This window comes from Panthera uncia, chromosome D1 (genome assembly GCF_023721935.1).
Source record: "Panthera uncia isolate 11264 chromosome D1, Puncia_PCG_1.0, whole genome shotgun sequence".
Taxonomy (NCBI): domain Eukaryota; kingdom Metazoa; phylum Chordata; class Mammalia; order Carnivora; family Felidae; genus Panthera; species Panthera uncia.
The window spans coordinates 4920569-4945973 of NC_064808.1; the positions used below are offsets into that span (position 1 = coordinate 4920569).

Below are 25405 nucleotides of genomic sequence, written 5' to 3' on the forward strand. Positions count from 1 at the left end.
ATGGCACGAAAACTGAAAGCTCATCTCCTATTCCCTCAAATACTTCCTTTTCCTAGAATTCTATCTTGGAAATAAATCAAACTAGATGTATTGACTAAGTGGTTGAAATGGTTATTAAGAGGTGGGTGAGGATTTATTTCTCAAGCAAGGAAAGACTGGTATCTTGAAACCATGAACAAGTGGTTGGTTTCATGACAAAGGTGGACTAGTGGAAGGAAGTCTTTACTGGAATGAAGCTACCTGCCTGGGTTCTTCCTTTGGCACCTTTAAGACCTACCTACAATAAAAAAAAGTAACTGCAGTGATGTTCACCCAGGGCTGAAATGTCAAACTTTATACCCACCCCTTCTCTTCCAGGGACAAATAAAGAACCCAGACACAAGCCCAAGCAAGAACGCTCTCAAAGCACACATGCCCTAAGTTGAAAAACCATTTATTTCACTGGAAAAAAAAAGTGATCCAACTCTATGTGTCTACCCGCCACAAGCCTTTGGGCCAAAAAGACTCAGGAGCAGTGACACTCTCACCAAGGTCATTCCCAAGTCCAACACCCACCGGAAGCAGGAGGCAGGGAGACAGCACACCCCCCACCACAGTTTCTGCACGCAATGAGGCCTGCTGGGAGAACAGAACATAAATGGGAAACTACAGAAGTATTGAAGAACAGGAAGAACAGGAAAATGGGCAGGGAAGAGGAAAGGAAGAGGTGGTCTGAATTTAGCAAGGTAAATTAAGGTCCACGGTTCCTGAGGGACTGAACGTACAGAGCCGAGAACGTCCCGGAGATGGGGTACCACGAAGGGTGTATTCTCATGCACAACCGCAGCTCGGAATTTCAGCCCACACACATCCCACCTGCAAGAGAGCACAATACAGGGGCTTTACAGCAAAGCTCAAAAGGGCTTCCTACTTAAAACTTCAAAGAACATCTTTACAAAGTCTGGTAACTTGACACTCCTTTTAAGTTTACTTGTACCCATCCCCAGTATCACAATAATCTCTAAAAGTAAATAAGCTTAAAGGCCAGAGAGAAACTGGGAAGGTCAAGCAATCCCAGACTGAGGTCCTTCTCTAAATTAAACAGCAAATATTCTTTGATGAGTGTAGGCAAACATAATTCATTTCTCTTGATGTTAACATCAGCATTCCTCAGAAAAGGTAATTCCATGTCCCAAATTGTCACTGGAGGGCAGGAAAAAAAAAAAAAAAAAAAGGTTCCAATTAGCTCTCTGGGGTAAAAGTCAAAAGTATGTTTGAATCTGGGTTTAGTACCAAGGTCCAAGTTAAAAATCATTCAAGGTCTAGTCAAAGTAGCATCAACTGAACAATCTTTAAGACCTGAGGGCATCCAACTCTGCCTAGGGAAGAAACTAAAGAATGTAGTAGAGGGCATATGTAATCTACATATCAAGTCATTCACGTTTCTTTTCCAGCCCTATCAGTGATTTTCTATCCAATAATCTCTGGCAAGTCACATACCTTCTGCCTTAACTAAAAGATGACAGAATATCACTCACCCTGACACTACAAAATTACAGATCAATGGTAATGTCTGGGACACACTGGGAACTGGGGGTTCCCCCAAAACAAAGGGTATCTGAGAATCATCATTTAATACAACAGCAATCTCAAAACACCTAGAGCCCAAAGCTGGCAAGTATCACAAAGAATATACTCAAGTAGAGCCAAATGGATCATGAGGCTCAAAATGTATAGTATAGGAAAAAGCCAGAGGACTCAAGGTAGAGCTGGTTCAAGAGTATTAAATGCCCATAACTAGTGGGAAGATGAAGGGAGTAATTTGCTTAAGGCAAAGCTCCCAACCCTGGTGTTCATTCATATTTATATCACCATATCCCTTGAAGAAGCAGAAAGGATGTCCACCAGAACTCTGTGGGACAGTTTAAAAAAAAAATTGAACAGAGTAAACAGGTTCTTTTATAGGACAGATTCAAAGATAGAGCAATAGGGTGGGCACTCTATTCAGGGAATAAATCTGAGCTGAGTGGAGAAGTTGGATTTGAATCTATGCCTCAGACTCCTTATTGAAAGCTTTATAAACTAAAAGATACCTTTTCTTCTCTCTGCCCAACTTACCATCAAAGAAGTTTTTTCTATAAAGCTCACAGGGAGTGAACTGTTCAGGAATGTCAGAAAACGCTGCTTCAAGATTAAGATGATGCCACCTGGATAGTCTTCACAGTAACAGGGACCTGAGCAGTGATGACTAGTTAACTAGTTATGGATTTTATATTACTCTAGGTCATAGCAGACCTTTCACATAGCACAAAGCAGAACAGGAAACTTACAAACCTTAATAATGTCACACACCTAGGAATTCAACAAAGGCTCTGAGAAACAGCACACCTCATTCTGAATAAATGGGTCCCAGGTTCAGTTCAATTACAGCACATAGGTGTGATCCAACATTCATCACACCATTCTTCATTTTTCCAGGCACAAATAGCATCAGATTGACTCCCAATACTAGGAGCCCTGGAAAAGTAGCCATGAGGGCTAAGGATGTTTATATATTTCAAAAAGTTAAGTAATTAAGGACTTCCCCTAGTCTCTGCCATGCTAGTAGTAACCTTACCCTAACCCCGCAAAAGCAAGCAAGCAGGGCAGCCTAACTGGAGCCTGTAGGCTGCAGGAGGGATGGCAAAACCAGAACAGGGGACACCCACCGCTCTCACCTCAAGCTTTAAAAAGCTGAATACCGCGCCCGATCCGCATACTGCTCCCGCTCATACCGGGCCATGTCGTACAAGGAATTCCGCGCGGCCGCCGAAGCTTGGGACAACTCACTCTCATGCCCGTAACCGTAGCCCTCTCCAACAGTGGGGACTGGGGCTGTAGCGCGACGCAGGGGGCTCCGATCCCGCCCGTAATATGAAGTGGAAGCTGCAGTAACAGCAGCAGCGGCTGCTGCAGCAGCAGCAGCTGTAGCAGCAGCAGCTCCTGAGGTCGGCAACAGGTGTCTATCGTAGGGATCGAGAGAGGTGGAGGTGAGGTGACTGGCCATGGCTGTGTTCTGGACTTGTGGCAGCTGGGACAGGGTCTGCTCTGCGTAATTATAGGCAGAGGCAGCTGCAGCTGCCACTGCCTCATAGGACCGGGCAGCACGGCAGCGCTTGTAGTAGGCATCGAGCGCTCCGTACGCGTTGTTGTAATACAATGAATCCCCATAGCTCATGGTGTAAGGTGTACGCACTGCTCCATATTGCTCATTATATTGCTCGGTAAAGTCTGCCACTCGGCCAGAACGATCTATCGGACACTCTTTGGACCAGTGCCCCTCTTTCCCGCACCGATAGCAGCCGCTCTGGTCTCCCATCCCGGGCGCAGTCCTAAGCCGGCTGGTGGACAACTGCACGTGCATTCGTTTGCCTTGAAGAAACAGACGCAAGAAGGGTTGCTATCACTCTTAGTCATAGCCCCCGCCCCTACCCCAGACACTGGTCATAGCAATGGCTTTACTTAGACAACACTAATGCAGGATTCCTTGCCAAAAGATTTTTTTTTTTAAGTTATTAAAAAAAAAATCTTTTAAAAAAAAAAAAAAAAAAGTCCACTACATAAATTCAATACAATGACCTGTTTAAAGACAAAGATCAGTAAGATGAAGAAATGTTTCAGCTCTAACACTAGTTTAAAGCTTGGGCCCAATAGTAAGCACCTCATCCTTTGCCAAGTAACTAGACAGAAACTACCCTGAACAATAGCCCAATGACAAAAGAAACTGTATGAGTGCTCCACAAGATTCTCACATTTCCAATCTTCACCATCAAGACTGATTTCATTAAGCAGGACACTACAAAGGCCAGTTCCCCAGTTCCCCACTCCAAAAATCAAAGAGAATAAGACCTGAAAGTTACCACTGATAGAGAATATAACCCAGACCTGATCCGTGACTGAATGTGATAAGCAAGTTTCAAGATTTGTGGGAAAATCACTCATGAATTGGGGGAAAAGGGACAATCATATGCATTGAAGGACTGCCTTCCCCTTTAACAGAGTCATTTAAATTGTTGGTCCTGATATTCATTCTAACAATGATTCTTCACAATCTGACAACTTTAGGGACTTCCTGATAGGGTCTAAGGAAATAGGACAGGCAATTCACAAAATGCCTAAATTTTTAAAAAGATTATGAAAAACATGGAAGAAAAAGGGGAGGGAGATGAGAAAAATGGGGAGAATAACCAGTAGTATTAGAGGATCAAATAATTCATTAACAAGACTAAAGTACTTTTTCTCCTTAAACTAGGCATCTGAAAGATGGTAAGAACACACACTAAATACTACTTTTTGCTGAATATTACAATTTATATTCTAGAAATAAAAAAATATTACTTCTGAAAACTTAACAAAAGACACTTTTCTGAAGAAACTTAAGGTTTAAATCTTTTCGCAGGAACAGCTTTGACCTAATATGATCTACCAATTTATTGGTAAGCAAAATTCCAGGAAAAACTTCCAATGCAATTGGCTAGTGTACCAAAACATGCAGATGATAAAGTGAATGGTTACAAGCAGAGGAGAGTCAACAGATAGATCATCTACTCATACAACATTACAGAATCGGTAAATAGACAATTTCACATGCAAAATTAAAGTCCTGGGAAGCTAGAGAAGGAAAAGGGAGGTGGAAGGATCAAACTACCCCCAAAAAAATCCTGTTGTAAACATTACATCTATGTGTAGATAGACTGCAAGTTAGAAGCTTAGATACACAATTAAGTACTGAAATGCTTTAAAGTGCTCACCTATGTCCCTCTGGTATTTGCCCTCGGGGCCACCTTGGCACCTAACAAAACCAGAGAAAACAGGTGCAACCAAGGAACTAACCAAGCACATTCATGACATTAAGGTCGTTAACTAATGCCCTGATCTAAGGATGCGTCAACTCCAAAACCAGGAAAAGAAACTAAACCTTTAAAAATATTTACGACAGAGATCTTTAAAATGGGCAAACAAAAGAGAATACACCCAACACTGAGAAACTGAAAAACCATCTTAATAAATTCCATTGCTCCATATACACATAGAACTCTACTAGACAATACTAAGGAGAATGACTAAGTAATGAAAATATAAATAAGCAGAAATAGCACCACAGAGCCTACAGTTCATACTCAAGAGTTATGCATAAGGACAGGTTGTCCTGAGTCAGGACACACTGGTCTCCCTTTACACATGTACCTGCTACAATCAGAAGCTACCACCCACTCTATGACTGGATTGAAGTGGAGAAGAGGGTCCAAAAATTAGGTATTATACCACAAACCCTCCACAAAAGCAGCCTTTGCTCCCAATTAAGTTGTTGGCAGCAAGTTAATTCTCAACTTACCAATTAAAAAAGAAAAACAAACTAGACCTGAGAGACTAGTGACACTTTTCTTTAATAATGCACAGCAATACCCACGACACAGTGCACTGTTAAGTTGGGAGAACGACTGGACCTCCAGCTCTAAGAAAGGTCCAATCTAAGGGAAATAAACCCACAAAACAGGAGCAATGACTGAACAAGAGAGTACTCAGAAAAGGAAGCAGTAACTACCTTGTTTGGGCTAAAAAGGTTGGAATACAGTTTAAAAACGTAGCAAGGAATTATAGGACTACCCCATAATTTGGAAGTAGTTACAATCAAAGGGAAAAAGCTCTTTTTTGCTACAGGGGACACAAGGGGATGGTGGGATGGAAGAAAAATTAGCAACTCACCATGGTTACCACACTCACCCTTCCTGATTGCCACTCTTGCCACAGGAGCTCAGAACTCAAACTAAGAAAAGATACAACTTTCCAAATAAAGCAACAATCCATACCATCACTCATACTGCCCTCTAGGTACACTAACAATCTAGTCAAGGCTCTAAGGTAACACCCATCTAAGGGCTCTATTCACCAAGGATGTTGAGTCCACCCTCAAACAGTGAAAAGACATTGCCATTATTGCCCCCAAACCCCAATATCCCCTCCTCAGCAACTCCTGAAATCAGACTTTTATTCTGGAGTGACCTCATCCTCAAAACAGAACCTCTGGGTACAAGCATAACTGAAAAGGAACAAGAGCGATAGCCCTTTAAAAACACTAGTTATCTCAACACTAGTTATTTAATAACTAATTACCTTTGCTGGGAAGTTAGGAGTTGGGATGAGGTGGGGGAGCTTACCAGGGATTCTGCTCCCCAAAAGTGTTAAGACGCTTTTGGGTTTGTCAGGTTCTTCATATGTAAAATAAGGCATAATGCTGATACTGGGCTGAGGCAATAAATTCAGAGTGAACCACTAAAATGTGCTCTACTATCAAAAAAAAGGGAAGGAAAAAAAGATAAGTGGGAAAATCAAAGGAAAAGACTTCTGCACTAATAGACATAAAAGCCTTAAGAGTTCCAAACTAAAGCCACGGGTGTTTTCCCAAAGGGACTGGTCTAAGTTAAAGCCTCTAATTCCCATGCATTCTCCATTTTAAGTATATCACCCACAATGATTCACCGTCAGCCAGCCAACAGCTCTATTTGTACCCCCAAACCCCTCCCCTTACTTATCCAACCTATTTTCTGCACACAGGCTGTGTTCAGCCCTCTTCCCAAAGAGGGTGGTTCACCTTGAAACTCTGTGTTGTCAAGGCCCCTGATGGCCTCCACTGCATCCTCTGCCCGCTCCATGTGCACGAAGGCATAATCTTTCACGATGTCACATTCGATGACTGGACCATACTCCTCAAACTTGGCCCGAAGCTCTTTGTTGGTACAGGTGGGACTGATGTTGCCCACATGCAACTTGGTGGAGGTTTTGCTCTTATTCTTGCTGGCTTCCACATTGATGTTCACCCCATGCAGCTTGTAGTGGTGCAGGTTGCGTATGGCATCCTCGGCCGCCGTCTTGTCCTCTATGTGCACAAAGCCGTAGTTCTTAATGATGTCACATTCCAGCACCTTCCCATACTGCTCGAAGAGTGAGCGGATCTCCTGCTCTGTGGCCTCCCGGGGCAGGTTACCGATAAACAGCTTCACCATCTCGACACAGCCTGTGTGAGAAGAAACAAAATTTCTAACAAAAGACCTTAGGCTCACATCAGTAAACACAAAAACAAACAAACAAAAAACCCCGGCCACCTCCTTTCACTCTAGCAAATATTTCCAGTTCTCCTCTCTCACACTCCCACCTCCACACAACAATCAAAGGAAAAGTGGAAATAAGGAGGCCTGCCACAATACCGGGTGTAGAACCCTAGAATGATGAGAAAATGTCTGTAACAGAAAGCTCCTTAGTAGACAAAGGGTTTGATAAGAGTTGGATAGCTTCTAACGAAAATGGAAATGAAAGTGAGAGCATACATGCAGCGCTGGGGATACTGGGCTTTTCTATCCACTGGGAGGTCAGAAAACGAAAGGTCTAACTGCAAGCTGCCTGGACTGACTACTGAAATTGTGAATCAGCTCTTCCTCCCGCAACGGAGTAAGTAGCCACCATTTCCGGAAAAGTGGGCCTTATAATAGCTTCATTTTAGGGTTTCCTTGGGAAGCAGTGAACGGGAGACCTGAGCCGGAGAGCAAGGCATGAGAAGACTACAGGAAGTGCAGGAGTGGGGAACGCCTCTGTCGGGGTGCTGTCCTACGAGCTCCTGCGGGATGGGGAGATGCGTGGCCAGAGAAAGGGGCTTCAGACTCATCAGTCAGACAACAATGTCTCACAGCCTAAGAAATTCTCGAAACAGGTTTCAATTTTTCTAAGTCTAAAGGAGCGCGGTAATCTCTATGGAAACCTCAGAGCAGGAAACCGAGCCAAGTCGGGTAGAGGGCAATGTGGGGATAAAGGAAGGTATTCTCGGGGGAGGTCGTGGGGGAAGGGCTGCTTCAGGCTTACCGCGCAATGCCCAGCACCGAGGTCGGCTCTCAGAGACGGGTGCGGAGGCCGTGACCCCACTAGGATACCCCTGAAGCCCAAAGGAGTGAGATAAGAAATTTAAGAGAGAAAAGAGAGGCAACGGAGGGGCTCGGAGTCTCTCACCCGCACGGAAACCAGCAGGGGCTCTTCCTCGCGGCGCAGACGCTTCTGACAAAACGCTAAAATGGCGACGGCCGCAGCAGTGACTCTGGGTAGAAGGGGAGGTGAGCCTACCACCGGATTGGCTGCTCGGTAAAGTTAAAGGCAGGCGTTCCCGTGGTTCCTCTTCCTGATTGGTTACCACCAACGCCAATTACCTGAGAGGCCGGGAAGAGGTGGAAACGTCAGTAACCCCCGAGCTTTTACGCGAATGCCAATGAGCGCCTATCTCGCGAAGCCGAAGTCACTGATTGGGTAAGAGGTCGGCGTGAGGGAGGAACTACAAACGTGGGCTTCGCCCGGGTGCGACCCGCCATTAGGCGGAGCGAGCTGAGGCTCCGGTGTGGCGGTCTTTAGCTTCGTGGCGCCAATTTTGTGAAGCTTCTGAAATGTTTCGCCATCAACACGTGCACATCTTGACAATATCCCCCGCTCCATTTTGCCTTCTCCAAATTTCTCCCTCTAAACTCCCAGCCACCACGCCTTCGCAGCCAGGATGCTACGAACCATAGCTTACGCAGACCCAAATGCCAGGTAAGAAAAATAACGAAGCGTCCCCACCGGAAGAACCAACCTCCTCCTTTGCCCAAGAATCCACACCGTAGCCCTCGGAGTCCCGGAGCTCCCCCCAGATCAAAACTACTGTCACGGGTGGTGAAAGGAACTCTGGAAACGGTTAATGGGCGCGGCTTCAATTAGGTTATAACGGTCCCAAGTGAGCCCGGTTGGAGGCTGCGTTACTTGGAGGCACTGAGGAGACAAGTTCCCTCGAGGAACCAGCCTCCCGGAGTGGGTCCAAGATGAAGAAACGGTTTCTGTGTGACCACGTAGACTGAAAACACCCCCACCCCACCCTGAGAAAAAACTGGAGCAGCGAAGTTTTTTGTTTTATTTTATTGGGTGCCATGGGCCAGAGCTGTAGGTTTAAACTCCTAGAACCGACCTTAGAGGGAAGAGCCTAATCACATGAAGCTATAAACAAAATACAATCAAAACAGCATTCTCCAGAGCGTCTGGCCTCCCTCATCACATTTTCTTTCTCATCCTTTGGCTTCTTCACAGAATTCCATCCTCACTGAGCAAGCAATGACCCTTTGCAAGGCAGCTTTTGAGGACGGAAGTGGGGAAGGTGCTGGATGAAAAGAACATGATAAAAGCAATGAATTCTCTATGAGGAAGGGGATCATGAGTGGAGATGACATAACACACGACCGTCCACAGCAGCCCCAAAGGGGGAGGGAGGGCAGAAAGAGAAAGGAGTTGAAGTTATGGAAATGGGCTTAAAAACCTGACATGACTCAGGAACCAAATGCTGGAAAACCGGTCAAGAACTTACTCTAGAGTGGGAAGAGCAAAGGACCTAAAAACATCAAAATAATACATTTACAGATGTGGTCGACACTAATCTTGGTCCATTTTCATTGTGGATTCTTATATACGGAATCTGAGTAAAGGCAATATAATCAGTGACGAAGAAAATCAATTCTATGTTAGTCAGCTGCATGTGTGTGCCCTTTTGAGGGGGCCGGCATCATGTGGGGTTCACCATTCAATCTGCAGGGAAACTCATCTGGTATAGAAATCCTCTTAGGTCCTTTCAGTTTGATCTTCCAAATTCTGTGTGTCCCAACAGCCCTGGAGATAAACTTTCTTCCAAAATACCAAAGCAGAGGAGATCAACTCGCTCTATAAAACTAGGAATCTGTCCAGGTCCAACGCAGAGAGGACTGGGAATATAAATCTCAGGATCACAATCCATGCCAGTTTGCAGATCACAGTACCGCCGCCCCCCCCCCCCCCCCCCCCCCCCCAGCCCAATCTCATTACTTGATTTACCTTCTGAAAAGCCTTTAAGGTGGACTTATATTTGTTTCATTTTGCAAGCTCATCCAACTGTATAAAGCACATTAAATCATCCCCCTCTTCTTAAAATACACTGCACTGGAAAAATTTCACTTACCCTACCTGATCTGGTTCTTGCCAGAATCTCCTAATCTCTTTAACAACCCCCACTCGCCTCACCCCACTCCCACCCCACCCATACATACTATGCTCCACCCCACTGGCCTTTTTGTTCCAAGTTCATTCAGACTGGAATGTTCTTTCTCCAGGTGCTTCAGTGGCCACCCCATCTAGACATCCTCCTACTCCAAAAGCCTACCTTGGAACTCCATCCCATGACTTCATGTTATTTTTCCAAATACTTACCATCACTTGAAATCCTATTTGTTCATTCCATTTCTTTCTCCTACCTCCTACCTCCCATCAAATAATTTGTTCGAGGGCAGGGAGCTTTTCTTCTTCCTTACTCTATCCTCAGTGTTAGAAATGCACCTGAAACATGGTAGGCACCCAATTATTTGTTGACTAAGTTAACACATAGGTGAATGCAGGAGTTAACTTCTTGGAAACCAAAAGGAGAAATGACGAGATTTTCAGTCAATATCAGCTTAAGATCATGGACACTTAGTTCTAAAAACAAGCACTTGATTCATATCACCTAGTATACTTTCCAGTCTCCCTCAAACAGAAAAAGCAGGTGCCCAAAAGCCAGGGGGTAACCTATGCTACAGCTTTTCATCACCAGGATTACCAGTTTGACAAATGCTGCAAAATGAAGCTTTAGGCAGGAAGACATTTGTGGTTCGGCTGTCTCCACACTGATGTTCACCTATCCAACTCTATTTTACTGAGTACTAAAGGAGCTTAATACTCACCCCTTAAGGTTTATAAATTAAAGACATCTGGTCCAAATCTTCTACCACCCCAAGTATGCAAAATAGGATTGAATGCAGTATTTTAAAAGCACCTTGTCCAGGGGCACCTGGGTGGCTCAGTCTAAGGTTAAGCATCTGACTCTTGGCTTTGGCTCAGGTCATGATCTCATGGTTGGTGGGGTTCTTAGGATTTTCTCTCTCCCCCTCTCTGCCCCTTCCACACTCTCATTCTCTCTCAAAAATAAATGTACTTAAAAAAAATTTTTTTTTTTAAAGCACTTTGTCCAGGACACTGTAAATACCATCTTGGTGATTCTTAATTTGCTGATCAGGTTACCAAGCACCTCAAAGGTAAACTGACTTCTTCAAAAAGTCATCTAGAAAGCAGGTATCTGTCATAACCAAGCATAAATATACATTCTGACTGCAGATTTTGAAAAGACAAAAGTGCTCGGAGCCTGGGCTCTTGAAAAGGAAATGAGGGACAAATCCAAACTCAGGGGGAACACAGATATCTGTGAAAAACATTCAAATGTGAACAAACAAGCTATTACTTTCATACCTTTTGGGGTGAATATGTGTAATTTATACATGTTAATTACCGGCTCCTGTCCAGAAATGAGTACTGGTTTAATTAAAGTTCCAATTAAAAACCAGTATTCTCCAGGAATATTCGGACTGGCCTTCCTTGACTAAGCCAGTCAAGCAAACTTCCTAAGCCTCCAATCCCACTGGCAGCTACACTCTTAGCCTCCCCTTAATGTCTTTGCAGGTTCCCTACCCCTAACCTTTCTTTTCCATACCCAAGGAGAATATGATCCCAGGACACTGAACAGTGTTGCCTGAGACTGGACGTGACAAAAACCGGTGTGATCCATGGCCTACTTCACTCCTAGGTAGCACTCAGTTAAAAAAATCCACTGCTTCACTGTTGTTCTGAGTGCACTGAGTGCACTGTACTGCACTCACACCTACATCCACAGTCCTTTGCTCAGCTGTGTGACAGCTCCACCAGGCCACCCCAATCTCCCCAGAACGTCCTAATTCGGGTCTATGAGACGGCTAGCATTTAATAAGCAGTGACTATACATGAGGCCCCACACTTGTCACATGTTCTCATTTAATCCTTCCATGGCATTATAACAATTACAAGCAAAGTCCTAGACAGTTCAGTTCAAAATGACTCAATTCCTTGATCTACTGCTTTCTAACCATATGATCTTACGAAAAGTTTCTTAAGGGGCACCTGGGTGGTTCAGTGGTTGAGCGTCCAACTTCAGCTCAGGTCACTATCTCCCAGTTCATGAGTTTGAGTCCCACATTGGGCACACTGCTGTCAGCCCGTTGGCACAGAGCCCGCTTCCCATCCTCTTTCCCCCTCTCTCTGTCCCTCCCCAACTTGTGCTCTCCCAAAAAAGAATATTTAAAGAAACATTACTTGATCTACAGCCTTAATTTCTCCATTTAAAAAACAGGTTTAGAAATAATGGCATTTGGGTTGCAATGAAGATTAAATGAAGTTACTGTATGAAAAGCACTTTATCAGTGCTTAGCAAGTGTTCCATAAATGTTTTCATCTATAAAATCTCCATTTTATAGATGAAAAACCTAAGACAGAGTTCCTGACAGGCCCAAGATTACACAACTAAGTGACAGAAACACAATTCAGACTCAGGAAACCTGATTTTACAGCCAACCCCCCCTAGTCATTCTGTGCCAAGTCAATTTTCCATTCAAACAAATCCCATCTCCGGAACATTTTAACTAGTGGAATTGCCCCTTATCTTCCACTACACTAGCATTGCTTATTAACCGTAACTAGTTCAGTGAGGTAGGTCCTGCCTCCCCACATTATAAATTCAGGGTCAGCCCAAGGGCTCAGCTACTTAATACTGTATTTCTGGCACTACAGACACAATATTTCAAATGATTTACACTACGTTTGAAGTAACTTTTAAGAACTACCCCCCGCCCCCAGAAAACTTGATTCTACCCTTTATGATCTAAAGGTAACTACAATTTAGGTGAATATAAATTTTTCACTTGCTTTACATCTTATCTTCTCTATTACCCAAACTTTGATTACATATACTAGTCCATAAATCTAGGAAATTATTTTCACTATAACCCAAATCATCCCCTATTAGGGTCAGCTTACTTGGCTTGATAGGACAAAATGACTGGAGAACCACCAGTCTATACATAGACTTTGGCCAAGCTTAACTGATGGGCAGGACTAGAAAAGCAGCCTACCCAGAGGGTGACCACTGAATGATACTTCCATTACCTCCACTAGAAGGGATGGGGTCCCAGGCCTACCCCAGACAGAATGTGAAACAAGGTCCAAACCTCAGAAGAGAATAGGCTGACAAGGCTAGAAGCCTCTATGTGGTCTCATTCCAGGAATAAATCATCTTTAACTTCTCCAATGAAGGTCAAGTTGTAGAGGTGATAGATGCAGGAGTGCAAAACCTGGGAGTCCACATTCCCCACCCTCTTATCCCAAAACACCCATTAAATGTATGTCCTCCCATTCACTCAACCCAACCATCTCCAAGTTATAGGAACCAAGAACTCAGAAATCCACAAAAAGCAAAGTATGAAGAGTGGGCTACAGGATTAACACAGGTGGCGTAATTTAAATAAAAGAGAAAGAAGGAAATTTTAAAACAATCTGCAAGAAAGAAGAGAATGACAAATGATTTAGCTTTGTAACCTCTTCTGCTTGAACAACGAAAACCTTGAGGGCTGAGGCAGCAAAGGCATCAGGACCTAAAGATGTTAGGCAGTTAAGAGTGATCATCTAGGCCACATCACTCTGAAGAACTTGGGCTGCAATAAAGAACATCAACACTGGCCCCAAGAGCACATTAAGCTGTTTTTCACAGGAACCATAGGATTGGAATAGTGGCAGAACCCTCACACTGGAGAAAGGAAAACAGAAAGCCATATGACAAAGAAATATTACAAATGCACAGGCCACAATCACAGCCCTGTAATCAACCAACCCCTCTATTTTCCAGAGTAATAACCAGAGCTAAGTTTGTTAGCTTGGTCCTCAGATCACCCCACCCTCCCTGCAGAAGTGACAAGAAACCTATCAGACTCCCCCCTCCCAGTCCTTCAAAGAAATGAAAAGGAGCAGCAAAGCACCTGGAGGTAAAGCAGTGAGCAGAAAGAGCAAGGAAAGAGCTATGGCCCCAGTACCCCACCCCCCAAGATTACCCCAGTTACCATCCACAAGAGCTCATTCTTATAAAGATCATATGCTTTTTTGCCCACTGGGCAGAGGGAAGGGAACACTTGGGGCAAACTCCTCTGTCACAAGGCAAGTTCCCAAGGAACCAGTGAAAGGCAGAAAAGAACCCACCTGAACTCCACTTGATTGACACACACAATTCCCCAAAACCACCTTGCCCCAAAAGGCTCCCAAATCAAATCTCTAAAGCCCCCTTTCCCAAAGGAACAGCAGTAGGTTCCTACCCAACCAGTCTTCTGTTCACTCATTTATTGGTGAACGCAAGCCTCCATTTTGTCCCTGGCTGGAACTTTTTTTTTTTTTTTTTTTTTTTTTGCCCAGGTCCTCTCAACCCCAGTCCCAGAATAAAAGTACAGAAAGAATCTTCAATTTCTCACTCTATCCCAGCATCCCTACTTGGGTTATGCTTGTACCTCACCCCCCTTTCCAGTCTGTGAGGACACCTTCAAATATAAATCCAGGAAGAAAACATCTGGAAACCCTAACAAATGGAGACGGGGTAAGTCTCAGGGAACTGATGGCAGAAGATGGCAGGACGCAGGAAGGACACTCCATGGTGATGTTCAACAGGCGAAATACCAGGTTTATGGCCATATCCCCCATACCTGCTTCCAATCGTCCCTGCTCCTCCTCTCTCCAACTACAGGGAAGAACCAGACAGACACCACCCTTACCCCACTACTGGCTCCTTTCCGGGTCCCAGCTCCAGCACTCACTCAAGCCCACTGCCTGAAGGATCCACAAGCCTTATAAGCACCAAAGCAGTCCATTTCCCCACTTCTCACTTGAGAAGCCATACCCCAGAACCATCCTGCTTGGAGCACAGGTTGTTTCCGAACTGGAGATAAATCAGGGGGAAATGGGCAAATAAACTTACTGCACTTGGTGTGATTAATTCAACTTAAGGGCTGAGGAAGTCCGAGCAACTTGGTCTGGACTCTCCAGTCCTAAAGATGGCAGACTAACGGGACGACGATGACCTAAATCCCTCTGGGCAGCAGGGAAATCACTAGTTCCCACATACAAACCCCTTTCCTCATCTGCCCTGGATTCTCCAGCTGCCTTTCCTTTAGCTGTCATGTCTTCCTGGATGTCAAACTGGCTTCTCTGAAACTGAGTGCAATCAAGACAATGACAACCAGGTTTCCAAACTGCAAATTGCCCCAAGTTTTATTTGTAGTCCATACAAAAGGGAAAAAAAATTAAGGTTTTCTAACACCACCTACTTGGGGAGATGGGGATGTGGGACTGTGCCACTCAGCATCAGCTAGAACATCAGGGGGTCAGTAGGGATTTGGACATATACCGACCGTCCCGACAGGAACTCAGTCTCAACACAGTCTATAGCGGGACAAAGTCAGGGCCCCCTGGACTGCTGGCACACTGGCGCACAGGAAATGGTTAAGCTAACCTTTTCCTGGCCTCCCTCACATCTAAAAAGAAAAAGGCGCCGCCGACCTCAGTTGCAGGTTGCTTCCCCATCCAGACGACCTTAAATATCGCGCACAAAAATAAAAGGGAGCCAGGAAAAAATAAAAACATAAAAGAAATTCCCATCCTGGGGAGATGGGAGGCAGGGGAGAGGGGAAACCGCAGATCTAGAGCCAGTAGCAAGATTTGCTGCTGAGGCGAAGGAACAAAGTAGGTTACTGCCGAACACTCAAAAGGATCATCTCCTGGGGAAGGCCCACAGGGTAGAGGGGATGAAAAACCGCAAACGGGAGAGGTATGGGCCAGTGGTTATAACCTGGGCCTGCACCCTACCCGACCTCTCCTCTCCTTCCCTCCCTGTGGTGCCCCATGCCAGGATGGCCCTACATGCGGCGCTGGTAGCCAGAGTGCATCTGAGCTGCCCGCAGGTAATCATTATAGGAGCCCGAATAGCGTGCGTAATCGGAATGGGCATCGGGCAGGCGACGGTAATCCAGCGAGGACTTTGTCGGCGAGCGGCGGAACGAAAGCTGCGACTCTGATAAACGGCGGTAATCAGAGAGCTCGGCTAAACGCCGGTCGGAACCATACCTAGTCGAGAGAAGAAGACAGTTGGTGAATGAGACAATTGAGGGGAGGGCTCCAGGTGGGCATGGGGGAGATGCCAATAGGGATAGGGAGGGTGTGATCAGATTGGTCTCCAACAAACAAGATTTTGTCCGAAGGCTCATCACCCTATCCAGGGCAAGAAATCAAGCCTGGTTCAACCAGTGGGAAACCAAGCCCACCACTGAAGCCCTCCCTTCTCAACTGGCCAAGGTAGATTTTAGTCTACATTCCCAAACCACAAACAAATTATCCCCACCCTGGGCCCTACACAGAAAGACCTTGGTTGTTTATCAACAGAACGGCGGACGAAAGCAAGGTCCCCAACTTCCCAAAGAGTGGACGCACCTCATACACCTTGCCTTCAGCCAGTGAGTGCCAAAGGGACTACTCTTTCAAACCCACCCTACCAAAGCCAGGACAACCACATAACAGGCTTAAGGATCCTTGAGACGGTGGGAAAGGCTATGGGCCACAATCTTGCAGGCAGTAGCTCCAATGGCACTTGGGGTAGCCTAGACAGGTGACACTTTTCCCAGCCTGACTAGCTGGTACCACCCCAGGCTGAGCACTAATGCTCCACCTGAACCCTGGTGATCAAAAAAGTTTACAGACATCACCCCCCTCGGCCTTTGGACATCCCATGGGAGTAGATGAGAGAAGACCAAAGGAGGGGCCAATGGCTCCAGTTTCCCTCCCATGCCAACCTCAGCCCCTTGCCCTAAGCCCCAGCTGGGGGCAGAGGCGGGGGGGCATACAGTACCTTTTCGACATGGCGACAGCCTTTTTGTAGGGATCGTCGTAGCTGGCCCGGGGTGGGGAGAGACGGGTACGCTCATAGGGCGGCGGGGTGCTGTTGGCGTTGGCAACGGCCCCCTGGGACATGGACAGGTAGGCTGCAGACGGCTGACCTGCCCCATCGTAGGCATTGCCCGGCTGGCCACGGTAGGAGGCAGCAGCCTGGGGATGCTGCTGGGCAGCATAGGAAGCAGCCAATGAGGCTGACGACTGAGCGCGGTACGGAGCTGCCAGGGTGGCAGAAGGCTGGGCCCCATAGGCAGCTGCAGCACCATAGGAGCCAGTGGCCGCAGCAGCTGATTGAGCCCCATAGGAGCCTGACAGGCCCATCGATGCTTGAGCCCCATAACTATTCAGCTGGGTCTGAACAACCGGCTGGGCCCCATAGGAGCCAGCCATTGGGGTAGTGGCTTGTGCAGCATAGGCAGCTGGTTGGCTGGCATAGGCAGCAGCTGTAGCTGGCTGTGCCACATAGGCAGCCGGCTGGGAAGAGTAGGAAGCAGCCTGCTGTGCAGCATACGGGGCAGACTGGGCATTGTAAGAGGCCGAGGGCTGGGCATTGTAAGAAGCTGCCTGGGCCCCATAAGCAAGTGAGGAGGCTGCAGACTGGGCTCCATAGGAGGCTGCCTGGGCCCCATAGGAGCCTAGGGAGGAAGCTGCTCCCTGGGTGTTGTAAGAGGAGGCAGCCGCACGAACCCCATAGGAGGAGGCAGCCTGCGCGCCATAAGAGGATGGCTGGTTACCATAGGAGGCAAGGGAGGAACCCTGAGCCCCATAGGAGTTGAGCGAGGAAGCCGCAGCTGGCTGACCCCCATAGGAGGAGAGGGCTGAGGCCGAGGGCTGAGCTCCACCATATGGGCCAAGCGAGGAAGCTGCAGCAGACTGGGAGCTAGGACTAGCCAGCTGGCCCCTGTATGGGGCCCCAAGGGAGACAGAGGGCTGAGCGCGGTAAGAGGCTGCCTGGGCTGTCATGGGCTGAGTCCGATAGCCGACACCCAAAGAGGCAGAAGGCTGGGCCCTGTAGGCAGCTCCCAACGACACTGAGGGCTGGGCCCGGTAGGTGGCTGGCTGGGCCGTCAGAGGAGCCACATAGGAGGCTCGGGGAGGTGAACGGCGCAGGGGGCTGCGGTCGCGACCAAAGAAGGGTGGTGTGGGCTGACGGGCTTGCCCATCAAAGCCACCAGTGCTGTTGCCAAAAGCCTGCTGGTAGTCGAAGGTGGCAGAGAAGCCACCAGTTCCAGGGAATGCCGTATCCCCAGCCCCTGGTTTCTTGGTCTTGTCCCCAGACTGGATAGCCAGGCCGGGCCCCTTCTTCTGACCCTTGGTTGAGAGTTCCACGTTGATGCGCTTGCCCTTCACTTCTTTGCCGTTGAGCTGCGCGATGGCGGCTTTGGCATCTGCTTCCTTCTCCATGTGAACAAACGCGTAGTCTGATAAAGCAGCAGACAGAGGGTTAGCGATTAGGGGGGCAGGGCATGCTACCTGATGGGTCCCAAACTGGACACACAACAGCACCCAGCTGTTGCCAGCTACCTCCAGGCCTCCAAACCCTCCTCTCCAGGAGTAGGTCATAAAACATGGTTCCCACATAACAAAGCTTCTGTCTCAAGCGGTCACCTTTCCCTACGTGTTCTCCCTATTCTCCCCTTTCCCCCGCCACATCACTCAACTCAACTCAACTCTCTGGTGAGAGAAGAGCAAAGATGAACTGCAACACAGGATAAAAATCTTCACAGCTCTCATGAGTGTAAATAAACCACCAGACAAAACACAGAAAGGGTTCCTGGATCACTCAATTATTTAGCATTCTCTAACCCAAGGTCACCAAACACTACTGCTCACCTTTGAAGCTTAACTCTGAAATACTGGAAATGACCACTTATGTCTTGGCATGACCCGTATCTCAGCCCAGGGTCCAACTAAATCAAGAAAATTAAAGTGCAGTGCACAGTTCATGAACGTTCTCCAATTTTTTTTTTTCAGAGTACTTCTGTTCTCAAAGTACTTCCATGCATTGGCCTTCATTTGGGCCTCACAACAATCCTGTGAGGTACGCAGAGCAAAGCATCATTATCTCCATCTTACAGGTGGACAAATGTGCTCAGAGAATTTGTATGGCTTGCTCTAAATCAAAATGTCTTGAACCCAGGAACAGAATCCTAGCTCTTCCTTGCCCTTTCACTACACCAGTCTATCCCTGAGAAGTCAATATATAAAGCAAGACCATATTAACACAACAAGAAATTCAAACTTACAAAAGGAGAAGCTGGAACTCATGTAAGCCAATGAGGCGTGGGAATGGAAACCGAGCCTCTTGGCTGAGATCAGGCCCAAGCCTCTATCCCCCAGGCTACATTATATCCTCTACTGGTTCCTCTTCAAAGTACAGACGTATACCTTACCCCCTTGGGCTCCTGTTCACAGAACAGTTTACAGGAAAGATCTTGTTTCTTAAGCTTCAAGGTGAGAAATTGCAGTAAGTGCAGCTTGCAGGCTCTGCTAAATAGGTTACCCCTGAAGTCCTCATTCAGGATTTGAATGAACTGTGGTGGGATATAAGCTTAAGATAGGATGTTGATCTCAAAGTCCTACTCATCTACCACACAGGAGAAAATTTTAGAAAGGGGAGTGGGAAGAAATTCTTATTCATGTCCAAAATCACATATCACAATGGTGCAAGCAAGATCTGAAAAACAATGATAAGACCATGCTCATGGCAAATAAGGCCATGCACTTAAACCCATCTGAATCCATGGCTACTTAAGTACCAAGTACCAAGATACCATCTCACATCAATTTAGGAAATGAAAAACTACCTAGATGAAATCACCAGGTTCCATTTCTGCAGATAACAAATCCTCTTAAACGACCTCTAAACAAGCATCCTAATTTCTAGATTCATACTGGGATGCCCTCTCTGGCTGCTCCCAGAAAGCAAGTCATTTTTCTTCTTGTGAGGCAATGCCACCAACCTGCTTCTCATAGAAATGAAAAAATAATCAACAAGGCATAAATCAGAAGTATGGTATGCACAAGGAATCCTTGGTTAGGCACTTAAAAGCCTCAATTATAGATCCAGATATCTGCCCTACCCACCTCCAAGTTAGGAGATTCAAATAAAAAGATAAAAGCGCCTTGTAAAATATAAATAGCTATATGATAACAAAGAATTATGACGATTATTCAGGCCTAGGAATAACCACAGGCTTCACTCCCTACAGAATATTATCTTTTATCTCTAATAATAAAAAACAAAAGCTACCATACCATTTATACATGCAAACTTGGAACCTGCCAGAGAGGATTAAAAAAACAAAATCAACTATCACAACTCTCAGTCCTCACACCCCCATGGTTAGAACCTGATTCCTTACCTGCCAATTAAGGCAAAAGTGTTCCTTTCAGCCTAGCCACCGAGTACTAGAACTGTCTTATGATCTCTCATCTCCACTTTGGGTAGAGGGAATTAAAAATAGATACTGGTGGTCAGTGATGTCTTTAAAAGCAGAGACTGAGCTGACCCTCCAGAGAATGCAAGGACAAACAAAAAGTGGGAGCTTATAGGCAGATTAAGGGAAATGGAAAAAAAACCTCCAGGCAGTGTGAGAGACTATTAATGAATGATATTATAGTCCTGGCTAAACTATCCACAAATTCCTGAGACCAGAACAAACTAGGGGAAAAAAAACACCCAACAAAAACAACAACAACTTCAAAAGGTTTACAAGAGCAACAGGACATCCCACTGTCTACTCCCTACCTTAGCCAGGTTTTATTAAGAAACCAACCAAGTTGAAATTTGAGAACTGAGATTTCACATGTACAATTTCAATTTACCACCCAGAGGAGTTCTAGAAACTGATTTTTTTAAAAGCCCTCAGATACAATTATAACCAATTTACATCAAAATGTTCCTAATCCTGACATTAAAGAGAAGTGTGACTTAGTGATCCAGCTGACTCAATTGTATCAGGGTTAACCCTGTTACAGCCAGAAGCCAAAATCAACACCTAACCCTATCAAAGATGCCCAGGAATCCAATTACTCCTAGGACGATGAAAAACCAGAAACCTAGAGAACTCTGCTTGGAAAGCTAGTTTAAGAAACAGTAACCTGTGAGGGAAATCCACTGCATTTAAAGGCACTAGAGCAAGCAATGTTTTACAGAGATCACCTATTGGTCTGGTGGCATCACAATTCCTCTAGAACCAAAGTTAAGAGAATCCAGAGTGGCGCCTCAGTGTCTCAGTCAGTTAAGCATCCATCTCTTGATTTGGGCAGAAAAAGGAGTTTTCCTATCCTGAGAAGAATTAAAAACCTCTAACTTTACACTACAGATTTGTGTATAGGAGGAAAAAATGGCCACCCACCAAGAAAAAAAAAAAAAGGAAACAGTTTCCTCTTCTGCCTTTCACACCTCCCCTGAAGCCTAAATGGTTCCTAAAGCTGTCAGCAACTCTTATACTTCATCTTTGAACACCCAATAGCTGTGGAGAGTGGTTACAATCCACTGTTGCCACGGAGATTTTTGCTTCATAAATCAAATCACATAGAAGCTTCAGGGGTAACCAAGCAACTATGTTTTTCCCCTATGAAATGAAATAGAACTGGTTGTCTTATGCAACCTTAAGCTTCTGTGCTTTTCAAAGACCTGACAGCCAACACCAGAGGACTCGATCATCGAATGCCCATTCCCAACCCAAGAAATGCGTTTTTATAGAGCCAGAGCCAGTCTCTTCTGCTACATTCCCAACTTAAAAGCCACACTTTCTTTCACCCCAGAGAAATAGAAAAGCATCAGTGGAGGACAAGACAGTCAAATCTTTCCCAAAGTCTCTCACATCAAAGTATAGCAGAAGCTCTGTTACTTACCAGGATAACCACAAATAACAACTAACCACTACTGAGGAAGTTTAACACATTTCTGGGTGTTTACAAAAGGACAAAATAGACAAAACTTTCACTCTCTCGGAGTCAGCCAAGAGTTCTACAAACCACATGCAGTTATACACTTCACCCTCCCCGCCACTGTCACTTGGTATCAGTCCAGAGCGAATCCGGGCAAATTTTTAGTTTCCTCTACCACCTGAAAGCAAGTTTCTTGACCAATGAGTTCCATGGAGACTGTCCCCCTCAGATGTTAGTTTCTAGACTCCCAATCTAGTAGCCATCTTGCCTAAGAACCGCAAAAGACATGTGGTAGGTCAATTAACACAGAACTGTCATCAGGATCATGTACCCCCACTGGTTTCCTGGCCAGATGCCCAATCTGGAGTCCTTCCTACTCTTTAAACAAAGCAAAAATCAATGCACCATACAGCCTGCCTTAAGAGCACCCAGCAGGAAAGCCCGATTCCGGAGAGTCGTGGACTGGCATAACCTGAGTTGAGGAAAATAGAATGCAATATTAATGCAGAACAAGAACTGCTCTTAGTAGTGGAGACTACAACCCTTTACGCTTCCCCAGCTGCAGAAAGGACAAGGAATGGCCCCCAAAATATGCCTTATTAGGACAGCAAATGAAGTGTCTTGGTGGAAAAAGGCACCTGCACCCATTTAGTTCCTATCCCCAAAACTTTTCAGAGTATGGGTAGGTATGAATTCAACACCAGGAGTAGGGCATCAGATACTCCCCCAGGTTGCATCCTTGAAGATGGCAGGGCAAAGTTAATTCTGATCTGTTCACAAGAGGAACAGAGACTGGCCACATACACAAGGACGATCCCACCAAACCTTGCCAACATAAAAGAAAAAGAACTTACAGGATAGGAACCTAGACTACAAAAAAAGTCAACTGGGTCCCAAAAAGGAAGCCAGACCTAGATTACAGTGATACATTTTCCTCAAAGAAAAGGCAAACTGGGGATCTGCCCTAAGAATTAGACTACTCCAGCAAAGCCGATGAACAAGTAAATTTGTTTAGCCAATGTTTAACGAAGACCTCTCACACACCCCTCTCCACGTCCCCCTCAGCCACAGAGTATATGCCCCTTTGCAAAATCACCAAGTTATAAAAGAACACTGCCCTGAGGGCATGGGCTTGGCAAGTAAAGGCTAAAGAGAAGAGGCCTTCATAAAACAAGCCTCCTTCCCCATTCAAAAGATCGGGGTTTTCAGTTTATATATATCTATATCTATAGTAGAATATAAATATATAGACATACATATATAGATATAGATATATACATACAAAATCGATCCCAAGGAAAAAAAAAAAACAAACCCAAGTTTGAGGGACTTGGAATACAGCGTTGCCACGCCTAACCCACCTAACAATGTTGAAAGGCCAAAGTGGTTCGGAAGGGGTCCCTCCTGTACCCACGAGTAACTATATACCCATGAGTAGACCCATGCCACACAATGCTAAAAAATCCCAGCCCGAGAAACGTCCAAGGGCCCCGTTACCTTCCGCTCGGGAGCATTCATCGGCAGGGAACACGAGGGTGGCCTTGGGGCGTCAGCCCCCACCTTTTCCCTCTTCCCTTGCTCTGACCGACGTCTGGAGAGGAAGTGGGGAAGTGGCGAAATCTTCCCCGCTCCATGATCCGGCTTGTGCCCGTCACTTCCCAATTTCCGCTCGGTGCCAGGCCCAGGAGACCAGTGGAAGGCGCGCCCCCGGTATACTCGCAAGTCTCTCAGGCGCGTCCCCGGCCCCGTAGCTCGGCTCACAGTGGCCGCCGAACCCACCCAGAGCCACTTCCTCCTATCTGGAGAATGGTGCCTGGACCGCAGGGAAGGAGGGTGGCTCTACCCATCGCGCCCCCAACACCTCCGGCCTCGCTCCCGCGACTTCCCCACCCTCCCCAACCGCGCGGTGACCGACCCCCGGGAAAGGGGCGTGGCTAACAAGCAGAGTGCCCAGAGCGCGCCCGCGCCCCCGCCCCCGCGCGCCTCCGCGTTACCTTTCACCACGTCACACTCGATGACGCGTCCGCGGCGCTCGAAGAGGCTGCGCAATTCCTGGCTCGTGCACGCAGCCGACACATTGCCCACGAAAATCTTCCAAGTGTTAAGAGGCCGTGGGCGCGACATCTCCACCACGAGCGCGCGCCCAGGCCGCAGCTCGTGGCCGTGCAGGGCCTCGATGGCGCGCAGCGCGCCTGCATTCTCGCGCATGTGCACGAAGGCGAACTGTTTCATGACGGCGCAGCTCATGACCGTGCCGTAGGGCGCGAAGAGGGCTGCTAGCTCCTCTGGCGTTGTATCTGCCCCATCGACGTTTCCCACGAATATCTTCATTTTGCCGCCGCAGCCGCCTTCCCGGGGAGCCGGGACCTCTCCTCCAGCGACAGGCAAGACGTCCGACCGGCCGGCAGTCCTCCCCAGGAATGGCTGGCGACCGAGAACCCCGCCGCGCAGGCGCTCTGACCAAGCCAATCGGGGCCCGCATCCCGCGCGACCCGCAGCCAATCAGAGAAGCTGAAAGAAGATGCGCTCAGGCGCAGCCAATCCCAGAGGGTCTGGAGCCCGCTTGTTAGCCGAGGGGGCGGGAAAGGGACGGCGGCGCGCGACCAACCGCCACTGCCGGGGGGAGGGGGGAAAAGAAGGGTTGGAGAAGGGGGAACGCGCGCGGGGAACGTCGGCGGCCTAGAGGCCTACTCGGTGAGACGGCCTCTGGCCCGGGTGGGGCAGGGATCGGCGGACCCAAGGAAAAACTTTGTTCAGCCGGAAGTCAGAGCTCCTCCCATTCTGACTGCCTAGGCCAAACCCGCGCCTGGAGGTGGCAACGAGCTTGTCCACGAGAGGGTCGGGCCTGGCGGAAGAAACCAGGACAGCCGCCTTCAGTCAGCTAACTGTCCCCTCCGAGACTGCTGGGCTGTCTGAGGGGGCCTGAGAGGCATTTGCCCCGGAGGACCCTCGTGCTATTAATTCATTCTTTGGAAACACATTCCCTGATGTTGCTGAGGTCCTAGAAGTAGATGGAGAGTGACAAATCAGAGTTCGGCAGAGGCCTTTGTGGAATTTTCAAAAGAGGAATAATGAGTTGTATCTCCCTTGGTGTGCGCTTGAAATTATCCACAATAAAAAGTTTAGGGAAACGATATTGGGTCAAAAGAATGGTCCCTGAGGGGACAAAAGTTGAACCTTTATAGAAAACAGAAAATTCAAAACCAACAGATGTATGCAAAAAAAAGTATTTTGCATAGCAGAAGAGAAAAACAAATCCGTGTGCCAAACTCAGGAAAATATTTACCTACATGTTCATGCTACAAATTTTTTGAGCACCTACCAAATGGGCAGCACCAAGGATATAGCAGTGAACAAAAAGTGACAAAAATTCTAACCTTGGAGCTTATACTATGGTGGGAAGAAATATAATAAACAAGTCAGACTTATAGCCTGATAGTGCTAAAGATTTGAAGCAACAAAGCAAGTAAGCTCTCACATAGGGGAACCATTCCAGCCAGAAAGTACAGGTCAAAAAGTCCTGGGGCAAGAGTTTGTCTGCTTGTTCAAGGACTAACATTATGGCCGGAGGCTATAACAGCATAAGGATGTAGGGGGAGGTAGCGGCACCCTGTGGGCCAGTGAAATGACTGGC

At 46.8% G+C, this 25405-nt stretch overlaps 2 protein-coding genes across 6 annotated transcripts; both read right to left on the reverse strand.

The window, feature by feature from the left end:
• Positions 1–417: 417 nt before the first annotated feature.
• Positions 418–8100, reverse strand: LOC125911805 (RNA-binding protein 4). 2 transcript variants are annotated; one of them, XM_049615960.1, is made up of 4 exons: positions 8017–8100; positions 6611–7033; positions 2697–3390; positions 418–855 (listed from the first exon to the last, which is right to left on the reverse strand). In XM_049615960.1, the coding sequence occupies exons 2-3, from the start codon at positions 7020–7022 to the stop codon at positions 2705–2707; spliced, it is 1098 nt and encodes a 365-aa protein (XP_049471917.1). In that variant the 5' UTR covers positions 7023–7033; positions 8017–8100; the 3' UTR covers positions 418–855; positions 2697–2704. The 2 variants fall into 2 exon arrangements, with proteins under 2 accessions (XP_049471917.1, XP_049471925.1); XM_049615968.1 differs by lacking the exon at positions 2697–3390.
• A 22-nt stretch (positions 8101–8122) lies between these two features.
• On the reverse strand, positions 8123–24231 carry RBM14 (RNA binding motif protein 14). Of its 4 annotated transcripts, none has more exons than XM_049615865.1 (3): positions 23766–24231; positions 16829–18293; positions 15172–16050 (listed from the first exon to the last, which is right to left on the reverse strand). In XM_049615865.1, the coding sequence occupies exons 1-3, from the start codon at positions 24100–24102 to the stop codon at positions 15843–15845; spliced, it is 2010 nt and encodes a 669-aa protein (XP_049471822.1). In that variant the 5' UTR covers positions 24103–24231; the 3' UTR covers positions 15172–15842. The 4 variants fall into 4 exon arrangements, with proteins under 4 accessions (XP_049471848.1, XP_049471822.1, XP_049471828.1 ...); XM_049615871.1 differs by lacking the exon at positions 23766–24231 and adding an exon at positions 23269–23759; XM_049615881.1 differs by having other exon boundaries at positions 15927–16050; positions 18183–18293.
• Between the last annotated feature and the right edge of the window lie 1174 nt (positions 24232–25405).